General features: G+C 38.9%; 1 protein-coding gene across 1 annotated transcript; it reads left to right on the plus strand.

Annotated features, from left to right (window-relative positions):
- The first annotated feature begins 13,295 nt into the window (after positions 1 to 13,295).
- Positions 13,296 to 15,407, plus strand: LOC127347378 (CASP-like protein 1U1). The gene is made up of 3 exons (XM_051373568.1): positions 13,296 to 13,501; positions 14,799 to 14,953; positions 15,050 to 15,407. The coding sequence occupies exons 2-3, from the start codon at positions 14,799 to 14,801 to the stop codon at positions 15,405 to 15,407; spliced, it is 513 nt and encodes a 170-aa protein (XP_051229528.1). The 5' UTR covers positions 13,296 to 13,501.
- Positions 15,408 to 15,695: the final 288 nt, after the last annotated feature.

Below are 15,695 nucleotides of genomic sequence, written 5' to 3' on the forward strand. Positions count from 1 at the left end.
CGCAACCCATCTCATACGATAACTTCCCTACTCATGATATGACACTACTTGACAATAAAAGTAAAAGGTAGTGATAATGTGATACCGCGGCACTCCCCCAAGCTTGGAACAAACCAAGGGGATGCCAATACCGATGATGAATTACTCCTTCGGCGATGGTGGTGATGAATTCCTGACAAGCTTCTCAATAAGCTCCTGAAGCTCGTCAATCATGTATATGAGATTGCGAATCATCTCTGAGTTGTGCTCGACGCGGTTAAAGAGTCTGTCTGATGGCGAGTCCCAGCTCTTGGAGTTATTTCCCCACTCTCCAGCTTCAGGCCCCTTCTCCCCTGCAATGTTAGAGCGATCTATATCCCACTGGCTAGGCAATGCTGCCTTGGGAGTCCCTTCAATTTGATTATTGAAAATTAGATTGTGGAAGGGGTGATGAGTGCCTGATGGAGATGTTCTCGGAGCTAGGTAATGACGTGGAACCGCTCCTCCAGTGCGAATTCTTCCGCTCTTGTTTGCACTAAAAGGGTTGTCCACCACCTTGATGCTTGCGATGGTAGCACGCGGATGTGCGCGCGAGTCTTCCTCCACCTCTTCTTCATCTTCTTTCTTGACGTCCTTGTCTTCCTCTTTCCACCCAAGATCTCGATCATCTTCATCCGGAAACTCCTTGCCCTTGTTTTTGGAGACCATGGTGCTTCTAGACCGAAAACAGATCCTGGCAGAAACAGCTTGAAACAAAACACGTCGAAAACACGATATACGGACCTCCAGGGGTCCGGGGGATTATATAGCAAAAATTTTCACGACAAACGGAAAGTACCAGGTCGAACCAGAGTCGGAAAGGGGCGACGGGGCGGCCAAACCATAGGCCGGCGCGGGCCCAGGTTAGGCCGCGCCGCCCTATGGTGGCACCCCCTCGTGCGTCCTTTCCACTCCGTTTCGAACTCGTAATTTCTCATATTTTCCAAAAACAGCAAAAATATAGTTCGGAAAGTAAATTGCGTACTTTTCATTACGATCGTTACCTATTCAAAGTCGAGTTACAGCGGTGTCAATTTGCCCTTTGATGAAAGCTTCCGGTGTTTCCACTTGAATAATATCAACATCAACATTATAGGAATCACCCGAGATATAATGCTTGAGTCTTTGTCCATTCACCACTTGCGTAGCATTGCCTTGGAGAGAGCTAATTTTGATTGCTCCTGAACGATACACCTCCTCGACAACATACGGTCCTTCCCATTTCGAGAGTAATTTCCCTGCAAAGAATCTGAGACGAGACCGATACAATAGGACTTTATCCCCAATATTAAATTCTCTTTTGATAATCCTTCTATCATGCCATTTTTTAACTTTCTCTTTAAAGAGTTCAGCATTTTCATAAGCTTCACTTCTCCATTCATCTAGAGAACTCAATTGCAATAACCTCTTATCACCGGCAAGTTTAGGATCTTTATTTAATTCTCTAACAGCCCAATAAGCTTTGTGCTCTAGTTCTAAAGGTAAATGACAAGCTTTCCCATAAACCATTTTATAAGGTGACATTCCCATGGGATTTTTATAAGCAGTTCTATAAGCCCAAAGTGCATCCTTCAATTTACTAGCCCAATTCTTTCTAGTTTTATTAACAGTCTTTCCCAAAATAGATTTAATCTCTCTATTTGATAATTCTACTTGCCCACTAGTTTGAGGATGATAAGCGGAAGCAATTCTATGATTAATACCATACCTAGCAAGAGTTTTTCTAAAACCTCCATGAATAAAATGAGAACCTCCATCAGTCATAATATATCTAGGTACTCCAAATCTAGGAAAAATAATATCTAAGAGCATTCTTAAAGAGGTCTCACCATCAGCACTTTTTGTAGGTATAGCTTCCACCCATTTAGTAACATAATCAACAGCAACAAGTATATGAGTGTTACCTTCTGATGACGGAAAAGGTCCCATAAAGTCAAATCCCCAACAATCAAACGGTTCAATAACAAGAGTATAATTCATAGGCATTTCATTGCGTCTGGAGATATTACCAACCCTTTGGCATTCATCACAAGATAAAATAAACTTTCTCGCATCTTTGAAGAGAGTTGGCCAATAAAAACCTGATTGTAGAACCTTTTGCGCGGTTCTTTCTCCAGCGTGATGTCCTCCATAAGCACTACCATGACATTTACTCAATATTTCTTGTTGTTCATACTCAGGAACACATCTTCGCATAATACCATCCACTCCTTCTTTATATAAGTGCGGGTCATCCCAGAAATAATGCCTCAAATCATAAAAGAATTTCCTCCTTTGCTGAGCTGAAAAGGTTGGAGGCAAGTACTTGGAAACAATAAAGTTAGCATAATCAGCATACCAAGGACTGTCTCGCGAGCTCACCTTTATTACAGCCAATTGTTCATTTGGAAAACTATCATTAACAGGAACAGGATCATAAGCAATATTTTCCAATCTAGACAAATTATCAGCAACAGGATTATCAGCACCTTTCCTATCTACAATATGTAAGTCAAATTCTTGCAAAAGAAGTACCCATCTAATAAGCCTAGGCTTAGCATCTTTCTTTGTCATAAGGTATCTAATTGCAGCATGATCAGTATGAATAGTAACTTTTGAATCAACAATATAAGATCTAAATTTATCACAAGCAAAGACTACAGCTAATAATTCTTTTTCAGTTGTAGCATAATTTCTTTGAGCAGCATCAAGAGTTTTACTAGCATAATGAATAACATTCAGTTTTTTATCTACTCGCTGTCCAAGAACAGCGCCTACAGCAGAATCACTAGCATCACACATAATTTCAAAGGGTAAGTTCCAATCAGGGGGTTCAACTATAGGAGCAGTTGTTAAGGCTTTCTTAAGAGTATCAAAAGCTTCCTTACAATCATCATCAAAAACAAATGGTACATCTTTTTGAAGAAGATTAGTAAGAGGCTTTGAAATCTTGGAGAAATCTTTAATAAATCTCCTATAAAACCCAGCATGACCAAGAACACTACGAATACCTTTAACGTCCCTCGGATATGGCATCTTCTCAATTGCTTCAACTTTAGCTCTATCAACTTCAATACCTCTCTCAGAAATTTTATGTCCCAATACAATTCCTTCATTAACCATAAAGTGGCATTTCTCCCAATTAAGAACAAGGTTAGTTTCTTCACATCTCTGCAAAACTTTATCAAGGTTTCGCAAACAACTATCAAAAGAATTCCCATAGACGGAAAAATCATCCATGAATACCTCTACAATACTTTCACAAAAACCATGAAAAATAGCAGACATGCATCTTTGAAAAGTAGCAGGAGCATTACATAAACCAAAAGGCATGCGTCTATAAGCATAAGTTCCATAGGGACAAGTAAAGGTGGTTTTCTCTTGATCTTTAGCTTTAACAGCAATTTGTGAAAACCCAGAATAACCATCAAGAAAGCAAAAATGAGTATTTTTAGACAATCTTTCTAGCATTTGATCAATAAATGGTAAAGGGTAATGATCTTTCTTAGTTACTTTGTTAACTTTTCGAAAATCAATGCACATTCTATACCCTACAACTACTCTTTGAGGAATGAGCTCATCATTATCATTAGGCACAACAGTCATACCTCCTTTCTTGGGAACGCAATGCACAGGACTAACCCATCTACTATCAGCAATAGGATATATAATACCAGCTTCAAGGAGTCGTAATACCTCATTCCTTACCACTTCCTTCATCTTTGGAATTAGACGACGCTGAGGTTCAACAACAGGCTTTGCATCATCTTCCATATTAATAGCATGTTGGCAAATAGAAGGAGAAATCCCTTTCAAATCATCAAGAGTGTAGCCAATAGCGCTTCGGTGCTTCTTCAATATTTCCAATAACCTTTCTTCCTCAATCTCTGAAAGCTTAGAACTAATAATAACAGGATATATTTTCTTATCATCAATATGAGCATATTTGAGATTATCAGGTAAAGGCTTTAAATCAAAAACAGGATCTTCCTTTGGTGGCGGTGTTGTACCCAAATCTTCCACCGGTAAATCATGCTTGAGAATAGGTTGGCGAAGAAAAATTTCCTCAAGCTCATCTCTTTCTTTCCTAAAAATTTCGCTCTCGCTATCCTCCAAATGTTGCTGCAAAGGATTATTAGGAACAAGAACAATAGATGCACATTGCTCCATTTTAAAGTCATTAGTAGGCAAATCAGCTTTATAAGGAGTTTTGGTAAATTTAGAGAAGTTAAACTCATAAGATTCACCAGCAAATTCAGTCAAAAATTTCTCTTTCTTGCAATCTATAATAGCTCCACAAGTATTTAGAAAAGGTCTACCAAAAATAATAGGACAATAATCACTAGTAGCAGAACCAAGTACCAAAAAGTCAGCAGGAAATTTAATCTTACCGCATAAAACTTCCACATCTCGAACAATACCAATTGGAGAAATAGTTTCTCTATTAGCCAGCTGAATAACCACATCAATATCTTCAAGTTCACAAGAATCAATTTCGTGCATAATCTCCGTGTAAAGCTCATACGGAATAGCACTAACACTTGCACCAATATCACATAATCCATAATAACAATGATCACCAATTTTAACAGATAGCATAGGAACACTAGCTTGTTTGGGTTTATTAGGATGTGAAACAATATTAGAAGCATCTTCACAGAAAATAATATGACCATCCTCCATATTTTCAGTCACAAGATCTTTAATTATTGCAACAGCAGGTTCAACTTTTATTTGTTCTTCAGGTTCTACAGGTTTCTTTTCACTTTTATGAACCGCACTATTTATAACAGAGTACTCCTTCATTTTAGCAGGAAAAGGAGTTTTTTCAATATAAGCTTCAGGAATAACATGATCAGCAGTTTCAACTACAACACATTTATTAATAGATGAATCAATTTTATCTTTATACGGTTCATGATACTTATCAAAATTCTTCTTTGGCAATTCATAATGAGAAGCAAAAGCTTTATAAAGATTTACAGCAACTTGAGAATCAAGACCATATGTAGCACTCATATTACGAAATTTATCAGTATCCATAAAAGCTTCAATGCATTTATAATCATAAATTATACCTGATTCTCTATCCTTGTCGTTCTCCCATCCTTCAGTATTTTCTTGGATTCGATCAAGAAGGTCCCTTTTAAACTCTTCTTTGTTGCGTGTAAATGATCCAGAACAAGAAGTATCCAGCAAGGTCTTGTCTTGAAAAGAAAGTCTTGCATAGAAATTATCAATAATAACATTACCAGGAAGCTCATGAATGGGGCATTTGAGCATTAAAGACTTCAATCTCCCCCAAGCTTGGGCAATGCTCTCTCCATCATGAGGCCAAAAATTATATATGCGATTCCGATCCTTATGAATTTCACTTGGAGGATAGAACTTAGAATAAAACCGGGGCACAATATCATTCCATTCAAGAGAATCCCCATTATCCAGTAATTTATACCAATGCGCTGCCTTACCAGACAGCGATAAAGAGAATAGTTTCTTCCTCACTTCATCCATAGCAATACCTGCACATTTGAATAACCCGCATAATTCATGCAAAAACAGTAAATGATCACCGGGGTGGACAGTTCCATCCCCTTCATAGCGGTTATCCATAACACGTTCAATAATTTTCATAGGTATTTTATATGGTATTACTTCCTCACCTGGCGCTTCATCCACTACCGTTGCAGTAGTAGTAGATTTCCCAAATAGAAATTGAAGAGAAGATCTCTCCATAATGACTTATAGCAGCAGGCAGAAATAAAATCAGCACAACAGTAAAGGTTTTCCTTACCAATTCCACTTACCAATAGCGCTTCACTCCCCGGCAACGGCGCCAGAAAATAGTCTTGATGACCCACAAGTATAGGGGGTGTATCGTAGTATCTTCGATAAGTAAGAATGTCGATCCCAACGAGGAGCAGAAGGTGTTGACAAGCAGTTTCGATGAAGGATTCACTGTAAATGCTCACAGACAAGTATTCAGGGGGGTTTGATGTAATAGTTGAATAAAGTACGAGTATGTAAAGTGCGAGAGTAATAATTGCAGCGAGTGGCCCAATCCTTTTTAGCACAAAGGACAAGCCGGTTTGTTTGCTTATAATGACCAAACGTTCTCGAGGACACACGGGATTTTAGTCTAGTGCTTTCGCTACATACGGCTAAATAATCTTCATTGTTGTGATAAGTGTTGTGTGGGTGAACCTATGCTAATGTACCGCCCTTCCTAGGACTAATACATACTTGTGATTATACCCCTTGCAAGCATCCGCAACTACAAGAAAGTAATTAAGAATTAAATCTAACCACAGCCTTAAACTCTGAGATCCTGCGATCCCTCCTGCATCGATATACCAACGGGGGTTTAGGTTTCTGTCACTCCGGCAACCCCGCAATTAGCAAACGAATACAAGATGCATTCCCCTAGGCCCATAAATGGTGAAGTGTCATGTAGTCGACGTTCACATGACACCACTAGAAGAATAACACCACAACTTAAATATCACACCATTGAATATTACTCAACCATAGTTCACTACTAACATTTAGACTTCACCCATGTCCTCAAGAACTAAACGAACTACTCACAAGACATCATACGGAACATGATCAGAGGTGATATGATGATGAATAACAATCTGAACATAAACTTGGTTCAATGGTTTCACTCAATAGCATCAACAACAAGTAGAAATCGATACCGGGAGAGTTTCCCCTATCAAACAATCAAGATCAAACCCAAATTGCTACGGCGGTGGCGGTGTCCAGCGGTGATGACGGCGGTGATGATGGTGGAGATGATGATGATGGTGATGGCGATGATGTCCAGCTCGATGACGGTGTCGATGGCGTTGATTTCCCCCTCCCGGAGGGAATTTCCCCGGCGGATTCCTGCCCACCGGAGAGCTCTTTTCTCTCTGGTGTCCTCCGCCCCGCAGAGGCGGCTGTAACTCTTCGTGAGGTACCCTCTGTGGCTTAGGTCTTCGGGACGAAGGGTTTGGCGAAGAAAAGGAGGCGAAAAGGGTCGTGGGCCCCCCAGACCATAGGCCGGCGCGGCCAGGGCCTGGGCCGCGCCGCCTAGGGTGTGGGCCCACCCTGGCTGCTCCTGGCTCCTCCTTCTGGCTTCCTTCGTCATCTTGAAAAATAGGATTTTTGGTATAATTTCCTTCCAGAGTTGATCTTCCGAAATATTGCGTTCTGACGGTGCTTTTTCCAGCAGAATCCTGGCTCCGGTGTTCGATCCTCCAATAATGATGAAACATGCAAAATAGATGAAATAACATAAGTATTGTATCCCAATATGAAATATATCAATGAATAACAGCAAATTATGATATAAAATAGTGATGCAAATTGGACGTATCATCAGCTGACACCAGTCACTATGTGCTAGCTCCGTCCCTGCCTAGATCTCTCCCAAGCTTTTATAGCATCATCCATTTGCTTAAAGGAAAATATTAACTCATTGAGGTGACTTAGCTTCCCAGGGGAACTAAACCTTCCAAAAAAATGCAGCTTTAATATTAAACCAAGAATTAAAATTTTCAGATGGTCATTTTAATATCCAATCTAGAACTTTTCCAGCTAGTGAGTAAGGAAAAAAAACTTAATGTTGATTATGTTATTATTAGTGGAACTTATTTTTAAAGCCTTACATCTATCATTGAACTTTTTTAAATGCAATATAGGATCCTCTTTAGGCTTCTCATCAAAAAAATTCTCATATTCTACTTCCATTATTTCAGGATCAAACTAAAAGGGTTCTGTAGGGAATTCATATTTTTGAGGAAAGATTTTAACACTAAAATGCCAAAAAAGTTATTTTCTCCATAGTTGCAAGAAAGCTAAAAGGTACACTAACTTTTATGGATTTTTATGTGTAGTAGAAAAGTAAATACAAGTCTAAAATAAGATAAGTAGAACAATAAAAGACAAAAGAAAATTGGTTTGTAAATCTGGAGGACAAGAGAAGCTAGAGTAGTGCAACCTCACCAAGCTTAGGTTTTGCACAAATTGATGATGAGCGCATTCAGAAAATGTTTTTGTTCTGGAAGATGCTTGTGCACCATGCTTGATTGATGAAGAGATGACGGTGCCAGAAAATGTTCTAGCAGTTTATATGGAAGTTTGTCCATGCTACAACCACTATGAGATGTCTTCTGCAATTCCCTGAAAATGGCCCAGAAAATATCTTTGATGGTGCTTGCGAGGGATCGTCTTGATGGAGTGTCTTAATTTATTATCTCCCCAGCAATAATACCCCAAAAATGTTTTTGGTGACAAAAACTTTGTGTACCAACTCCAAGTGCAGAGTGATGTAGCAATCGTATTTTCCCTACAAAGGTGCGAGTCGAGGGTTTTATATCGAACTCTCGCGAATTTCAAAAGGTTCCCTTCTTTTTTCCTCTTCAAGTAAACTACAAAACAACAGTGTTTCGTATTAGTAAACTACAAATAAAATAAAATAAAGTAAACTAGCTAGAACTAGGAGAGAAACTAAAAACAACAGGATAAAGTTTTTTCTGATTTTTGTTTGTGTTTGAAAATTATAAAGGTATTTTTCGGATTTAATTAATATAGATAATATAAAATGTGATAAAAGTAATTACAAGTGGTTTTAAAAAAGAAAGTGAATCGAGGTTCATGGGTTCACTTTTCTACTCTCTCATAAAGTGTAATACACATACAACAATTCATATAAGATATAATATTGGTGGAGCTTTCTCATGTGCTTGATTACCATTCATATGGACATCATATCCTAACATAAAGATGTTGCAACATATCTCACTTATAGTCCTCTAAAACAGGAAAAATTCATGGAATCTAGAATTAAGATAAACAGAGCATAGCCTTGGATGATAAATGTGCTATCTTGAACGAACAAGATAACCTTTGCCACCACCGGATTAAAATATAAAACATCCATTTAATTTATCCCTAGTGAGATAACAAAAAAAAGATAAAAAACCATAGCAGTTCTTGTATTTTCTGTCACCGTCCAATCCTCACCATCATGTTACTCCATCTAGTACACATATTCCCCACACATGCCCTTGAGTACATGTTTGATCATAACCAGGACTGAGCCGGTAAATTCTGGGACCCTATGCAAAATTATAAAATGGGCCCTATCAGACTAAAAAATGTATAAACAATAAAAAATTATAATGTATATATATTTTAGATGGATTTAGAAACTAAAGTACAACTTTGTCCACGTAGACTGTAACCGGTGGTAAAATTGTATTAAAAATCATTTTAGGAGGAATATATTGTTTAAAAACCATCCGGACCAACGGTCTAGCCTAAGAAATTCTACAGATAATCTTTTTGATACCTTTGAATTGTTTGGGTTTTTAAAAATAGTAAAATCTTGGCAAAAATTCAAAGGTTTATAGCATGTAAAGCAATGCCAACAAGTATATGTACATAGATAATCACATTATATGAGGTACCCTGACGAGATAAATACAATAACACTATATCAATTTTAAATCGAAATAAAAATGAGTGAGTAATAATTTAATTCAAATATCACAAGTCGTGATATTTCAGTGCAATTTCCTGACATGATTTAAACTTGAAAATGGAAATTTGTTTCAACAATATGTAGTGTGTTTTATACATCTAGAACAACTACATGATAGCTTGCATATGTTTTATTGAATTCTTTCAAATGCATAATCAAATCAAGTATCGCAGCATAGCCGTCAGCCAAGTAGCAAAAATCGTATCAAGTATTTACATCATAGCCATCAGGTAAGGTAGCAAAAATTGGAGAAAGTACATAACAAAGAGATGGTGTCGCGCCTGTAAGTTTTGATCTCGTAAACTCCACCTGGTACTAACACATCTCACATGGACGATAGCCAATCGGACTGAACTTCTTCTGCAGATACATGTTGAAGATATTGAAATTTGATGTACCTAATGCAAACTTGGAAATTTTGGGCCTCCAAAATTTTGGGGCCCTGTGCGGGTCGCACGTGCTGCACACCTATGGGTCTATGCCTGATCATAACATGTACCTAAAAATAGGGTACATAATATGTATCTATTAATACCTCTTCCACATAACAGAATGCCAATCTCAAATATCAACTCGTGAACTAAAGATTCACCACATATGAATTACATATATGACCATAATCATGTTGGTCAACAAACCCATATTCTATAGGTGAACTACTCCCTCTTCATCATATTGACAATGTTGATGACGGCGGCGGCAGCTCCGGCGGCATTCCCCCTCTAATCTTTGCTGGTTCTGGTACTGTTTCGGTCTTTCTGTGTTTTCGTGACTGCTTCCTCTCAGGATGTGTTCGGAGACCTTTATATAGGCGTCTTTAGGTCAATACCTCGATGTAGGGTTGAAAAGGAACGACTACGGGCGCTCGAAGAGCCAACAAGCATGGGTGGCGTGGCCTAGGTAAGTGGCCACGACACATGGGCCCTTTCAGACCTCAGGGCTCCGCTCGCGAAGTTCCACTGCTCCAGGTGCTTCTCTAGATGAAATATTAATCCTCGAAAAATCTGTGGTCCGTTTAACTTGGTATAGGCCCCTGAAAGTTAAAAATACACGAAACAAGGTTTCCTGCTTTGCAAAGTTATAATAAAAATAAAGGGAATCATTAGTAAATCCCTACAAATCAATATAAAACATGGATATAACAGTGTATATTATGCAAATATGTATCAATAAACTACAAATTTCATTTATGCATTTCATTTATGCATTTTACATGCATCAAACAACAACACAGATGATCGTAGATTATACTTCCATCGAAGGGGGTTGGAATCTCCATCATACTTCTCTTGCATAGGAGGATTGAACTTCCGAGGGTATACAAATTCTTGAACCTCTTTTAACAAAGAAGTTGAAGTAAGAATTTTCATTTCATACCCTTGTGTCGTATTCGTTTTTTGCTAGCATGGTCCTTTGATCCGTTTTTAAGAGTCGTGTTTCATAAAATGGCTTCTTCATGTCGTGGATACTGTTTCGGTTCCAACAACAAGGTCGCCATGCACTATACGGGAGTTGGCACAACGATGATTTTTTAGTAGGTTGGGCGACCATGTTGAAGAGTATCTTAATCCTACGTTATGACAGTGTTGGTGGTGTTGGACATGGACCCCAGGTCGTATTGGACATCCTAAGGACGAAGCTAAGCTACCCGGGACCTCAATCTGACTCTTCGTATACTTGGTGTTCTCTCTATCTCCTTGTATTGAATGAGGAGTAGATGAGTTTCTACCACCATTTGGGCGGTTTATATAGGAAATGAGTCCTTGAAAAATGGCTAAGGCTACCTCTCATTGTTGTAGGTGGGTGGGGTATGTTGGTAAAGCTACTACTACTTATGTTCCAAAATATATGCCCAATAAATTTAGTCAAAAGCCAAATCTTGCAAAGTTTGATCAAACCAATTATGTAAAACATTGTCATCTAAAATATTTAATAATTACACCATGAAACTATATTTAATGGTCGATCTAACGATATAGATTTTGTATTCTAGATGTCCATAGTTTTTTCTATAAGCTTGGTTAAATATATATATATATATAAAGTTGACTTTTGACTAAATTTATATGTCTTATTTTTTTAATAGATTGAGTATTCTAGAAGGGATTTGGATGAGAGATGAGAGATGAGAGGGTCCATGGTCCATGGTGAACTCTCCCAACTATATATGGATCCAAATAATGAGATCCATGCTTGATATATGGGTGGCATCTTTAGTTTGTCTTTTATCTCTTGTCTTGTACTTTGACTTATTGCATGATTATGAACTTTTGTAGTCGCATGACTTATTGCATGACTTATTTTTAGTGTTGCTTTGAATTCTTTTACTTATGACCACACATGCACGTAATAGGCTTGGTGTCTCCCTAGGTAGGCGATATACATTCCCACAACTTGTATTTTGTATTTTGTTGACACGAAAAAAAAAATAACATATTCGTACGGTGACATGGGTATGCCTTATTGGGATTGCGGCTTCTGATACGTATTCGGGAGAAGCCCATGAGACCATAAGATGGAGGCAACTGAAGCCTAAGAGCCAAAACATGTCGAATAAGGAAAAGACCATGAGAGGAGCTGACATAGCCATGTATGAAACAATTGTAAACCGAACTGAACTGACTTCGAGACCTAGCCTCCTATATAAAGGCTAGGAGGAGCTAGCGGGAGGGATTATCGAAACCTTTGTTGTAGCCCTAGATTTACTCTAGTATTACTGCGACTTTGCATTTTAATCAATATACTGTCGGATCTCCTTGTTTGTCTGACCTGCCTCGAAACCACTAGCGCACCTCTTTTTCCCGAAACCCTGAGTCCATCATCGATGGGCATTGACGTGGTCACTCCTCATTATACGGTACTCCATAACTAATTCAGGTTAATGCAATTCCTTCTAAGTTCTGGTTAGCAAAAAAGTTCTACAAAATACACTGAAGAATCCTAACAGAAGAAGCTAAAGGGACGATAAAGCATCAGCCCTTAGTGTTACAAAAAAAACTTCAAATCTTAACATCTCTGCACGAGAATGTGAGTACGCTACTGTTTTTGCGTACATTAATGTCATGAAAGCAAGATCAAATAACGATGTATGCCCTCTTGGTGCAATGGGTTTGGCATCATTGTGCTAAAATTTTAATCTCCTAAGGCCTTAAAATTGACTACACAATCTTGTTGCCTTGTAACAGCCATGGATATTGGTGTGGATACCCATTATCATTGTGGTTTCGAAGTGTTAGTATCGAACAATTTTTATGACTTATAGATTAAAGTGTATCACTTCCGTGACTAACATAAGAATCAAAATGAAGATATCCAATGTTCTATCCTTTGCCTACAAGAAAATTAATATCATCGTAGAAGTTTTGAATTTGTAAAAGACGATATGATGTTTTTTAAGACTATTATATGTTTAAAACAGAGATCTCATGGACTATATTGATATTACTTACATTTAGCATGCTACAATCTTAACTGCCTAACTAGCAATTTTACTTAGTATTAGTTGTAATGTTTATATTATACAATTGTGATTTATACCATTGAAAAATACACTTTCTATTGCTAAATTAAATTTTATTTTACAAAATATTTACTGAAATTGCATAATCTATTAGTGTATACAATTTTATGGTGAAGTTCTCTAAATGGTACGATCTAACGTATATCTAAATATTGGTTTCTAGTGTACATGTAAGCATTTTCTTTTCGAAACTTGTAGTGTACAAATTCAACCATTGACATGATTCTTTCCCGGTGTTGAAGGTCAAATGTGCCCTTCAAGTTACGATGCTTTGTACTGGCTACTGAAGTAATGTGATGCTTTGTACTGGCTACTGAAGTAGCATCACTTAAAGTAATCACCAATGAACGTAAAATGACGTGGACTCTTTTGACGGGGAGTCCATGTCATTCCACGTTCATTGGTGATTATTTGAAAATGACGTGGACTCTACTATTTTATATATACAAAAGGTATCTTTCGTTTGGTCGTATTCTATGTGGTTCATAACTTCGTACCTTTGGATGCATACATGCGATCCCATAAGCTTAAGGAAATAGAAGGTCTTAAATATGGAAATCTGCGTGTCTTGATTTGATGAAAGTTGTATGACTTTTTGTCAAAGAGACACTTAAGTTGTCGCCGCCAATCAGATAGGTTTGTGGGGACATTGACCATAGTTTTCGCTTGTTCTACCATGAAAGTCCGACCATGGTGAAGCTGTCAAATATCTCATGGAGTTAAGAGAAAAATGTGGCCATATAAAATTGTGAACTTACCTGATCAAAACCAAATAATTTATCATTTCCGGTTGGTCAGAGCAAAGTCAGGCAGTACTACCATTCCTGAACCAGTTCAGAATGTTTGTAGGATATTCGAACTTCTACATCATAAGAGGGTCTGAATTTAATGTAGGTAATTTGGCACAATTGTTTATTCAATGCTCTCTTTCTTCTTCAAACCTTTTCATATTCGTTTTTACTGCATAGAAGTTTCTGAAATCCACTGCACCATTTTCTCTGGAGCAGTTCAATACCAGGGGAGAACTGTACCTTCCATTTCAACAACGATTGCCAAACATGTCAAGTTCATCATCTTGGTTGATCATTCAGCTACTTGAAATATACACATATCCTTCCTGAATTATTTCTTGACAATGTCTCTTCATTGTGAATTGACCAACTCTGTGACTTGCACATTACACCACACAAATTTAAATGGATAAAGGATGTCAAATGCATACGAAGTTAAGTTACACGTCGACGCTGTCTCTAGAAAACCATACGTGTTCATGTTTGGAAAAATTAAGTTCCCCTGAAAACGTCTCTCTTCATCTTGACTCACGTTAATATTTTCTCTCTCAAGATGAGTTCCGGTGTCGGCAGTTGAGCAACTTGATATAAATCGATCATTTGTGATTTCCTTTCTTCATTGTTGAACTAGGCAACCGAGACTCACAAACTACAAAAAAAAAATGTTTTAACTTTGCAGCTCATTGTGTAACACAAGACTACTCTTCTCTTAATACAGGTCGATTACATTCTGCAAATCTATTAATAACTAAAATATTATCAGTTTACACTGTATATGATATACATGTCATTTGAAGGTTTCCATGGAGTGCACCTTTGGGTTATGCAACCCATTTTTTAGCTACAAGCGGCAACTGATTCGCATCCTACTTCTTTACATCCGAACTTGAATTGTGGACATCACCTTTCACATCTTGATCTCATCCTTTGGCGAAATTGTCTGGCAATGGCTGAGAAGATGGAAGGAGCGAAGGCGGTGAGCCTTGCCTTCCGTATCGTTGCGCTGGCGCTGTCGGTGGCTGCCGCCGTCGTGATGGGCACCGCGAACCAGCTGATCATCATCAACTCGGGTAGGGGCACCGTTGTCTCCTACAGCGACTACAGCGCTCTGGTGTAAGTTTTGCCAAAGATACGGAGCGCACTACTAGAGTACGTGTACCTAACTCGTCGCATACCACTGAATTTGCCTGGTGATTCGCGCGGTCGCAGGTACTTCGTGGTGGGCAGCGTCATCTCGGTCTTCTGCGGCGCGCTGGCGCTCTACCTGTTCGTGCACAGGGGCGGTGGCTCGCTGGCCGTCTCGCTCCTCGACACTGCCGCCCTGGCCATCCTCTTCTCGGCGTCCGGCGCGGCGCTCGCCTCGCGCCGCTGCTTCGTAGACGGTGCGGACACGTTCAGCTGGAGGACGGGCACGGCGGCGGCCATCGGCGTGTGCGCGGCCGCAGCCGTCTGGGTCGCGGCACTGACCAGGGAAACGCCGCGCGGGGACTTCTCTCTAGGAATGGGGAGCGGAGGCGGAGGCTCCAGCGCAGGCTGCAAGCACGGATGCCCCAGCCCCCAATGCTAACAACAAGTAGCAATGCGCAGCGTCAGTTGCTTGTAGTGTGAGTGTTTATTTGAAATTTGTTTTTTGCGACCAATTGTTTTTGCTATGCGTTTTTCGGCTCTTCTTTTCGACGGTTCATGCGGGCCTACTACTAGTTGTTTCCGTTGCAAGAGTATCAATGAGATTCTGGATCCACGGCTTGGCCGGCGTATGACCCGAGTATGACACGTTAGATTACTCATATGACATGACATGATAATAAATCAAGAAAAAAATGGAGTAGTAACTAGCTATGTTACTATAAAGGGG

Source organism: Lolium perenne, chromosome 4, assembly GCF_019359855.2.
Source record: "Lolium perenne isolate Kyuss_39 chromosome 4, Kyuss_2.0, whole genome shotgun sequence".
Classification (NCBI taxonomy): Eukaryota; Viridiplantae; Streptophyta; class Magnoliopsida; order Poales; family Poaceae; genus Lolium; species Lolium perenne.

Coding starts and splice junctions, on each gene's coding strand:
- LOC127347378 (XM_051373568.1), top strand. CDS start 14,799: ATGGAAGGAGCGAAGGCGGTGAGCCTTGCCTTCCGTATCGTTGCGCTG. Junction 14,954..15,049: donor AGCGACTACAGCGCTCTGGT/GTAAGTTTTGCC, acceptor GCGCGGTCGCAG/GTACTTCGTGGTGGGCAGCG.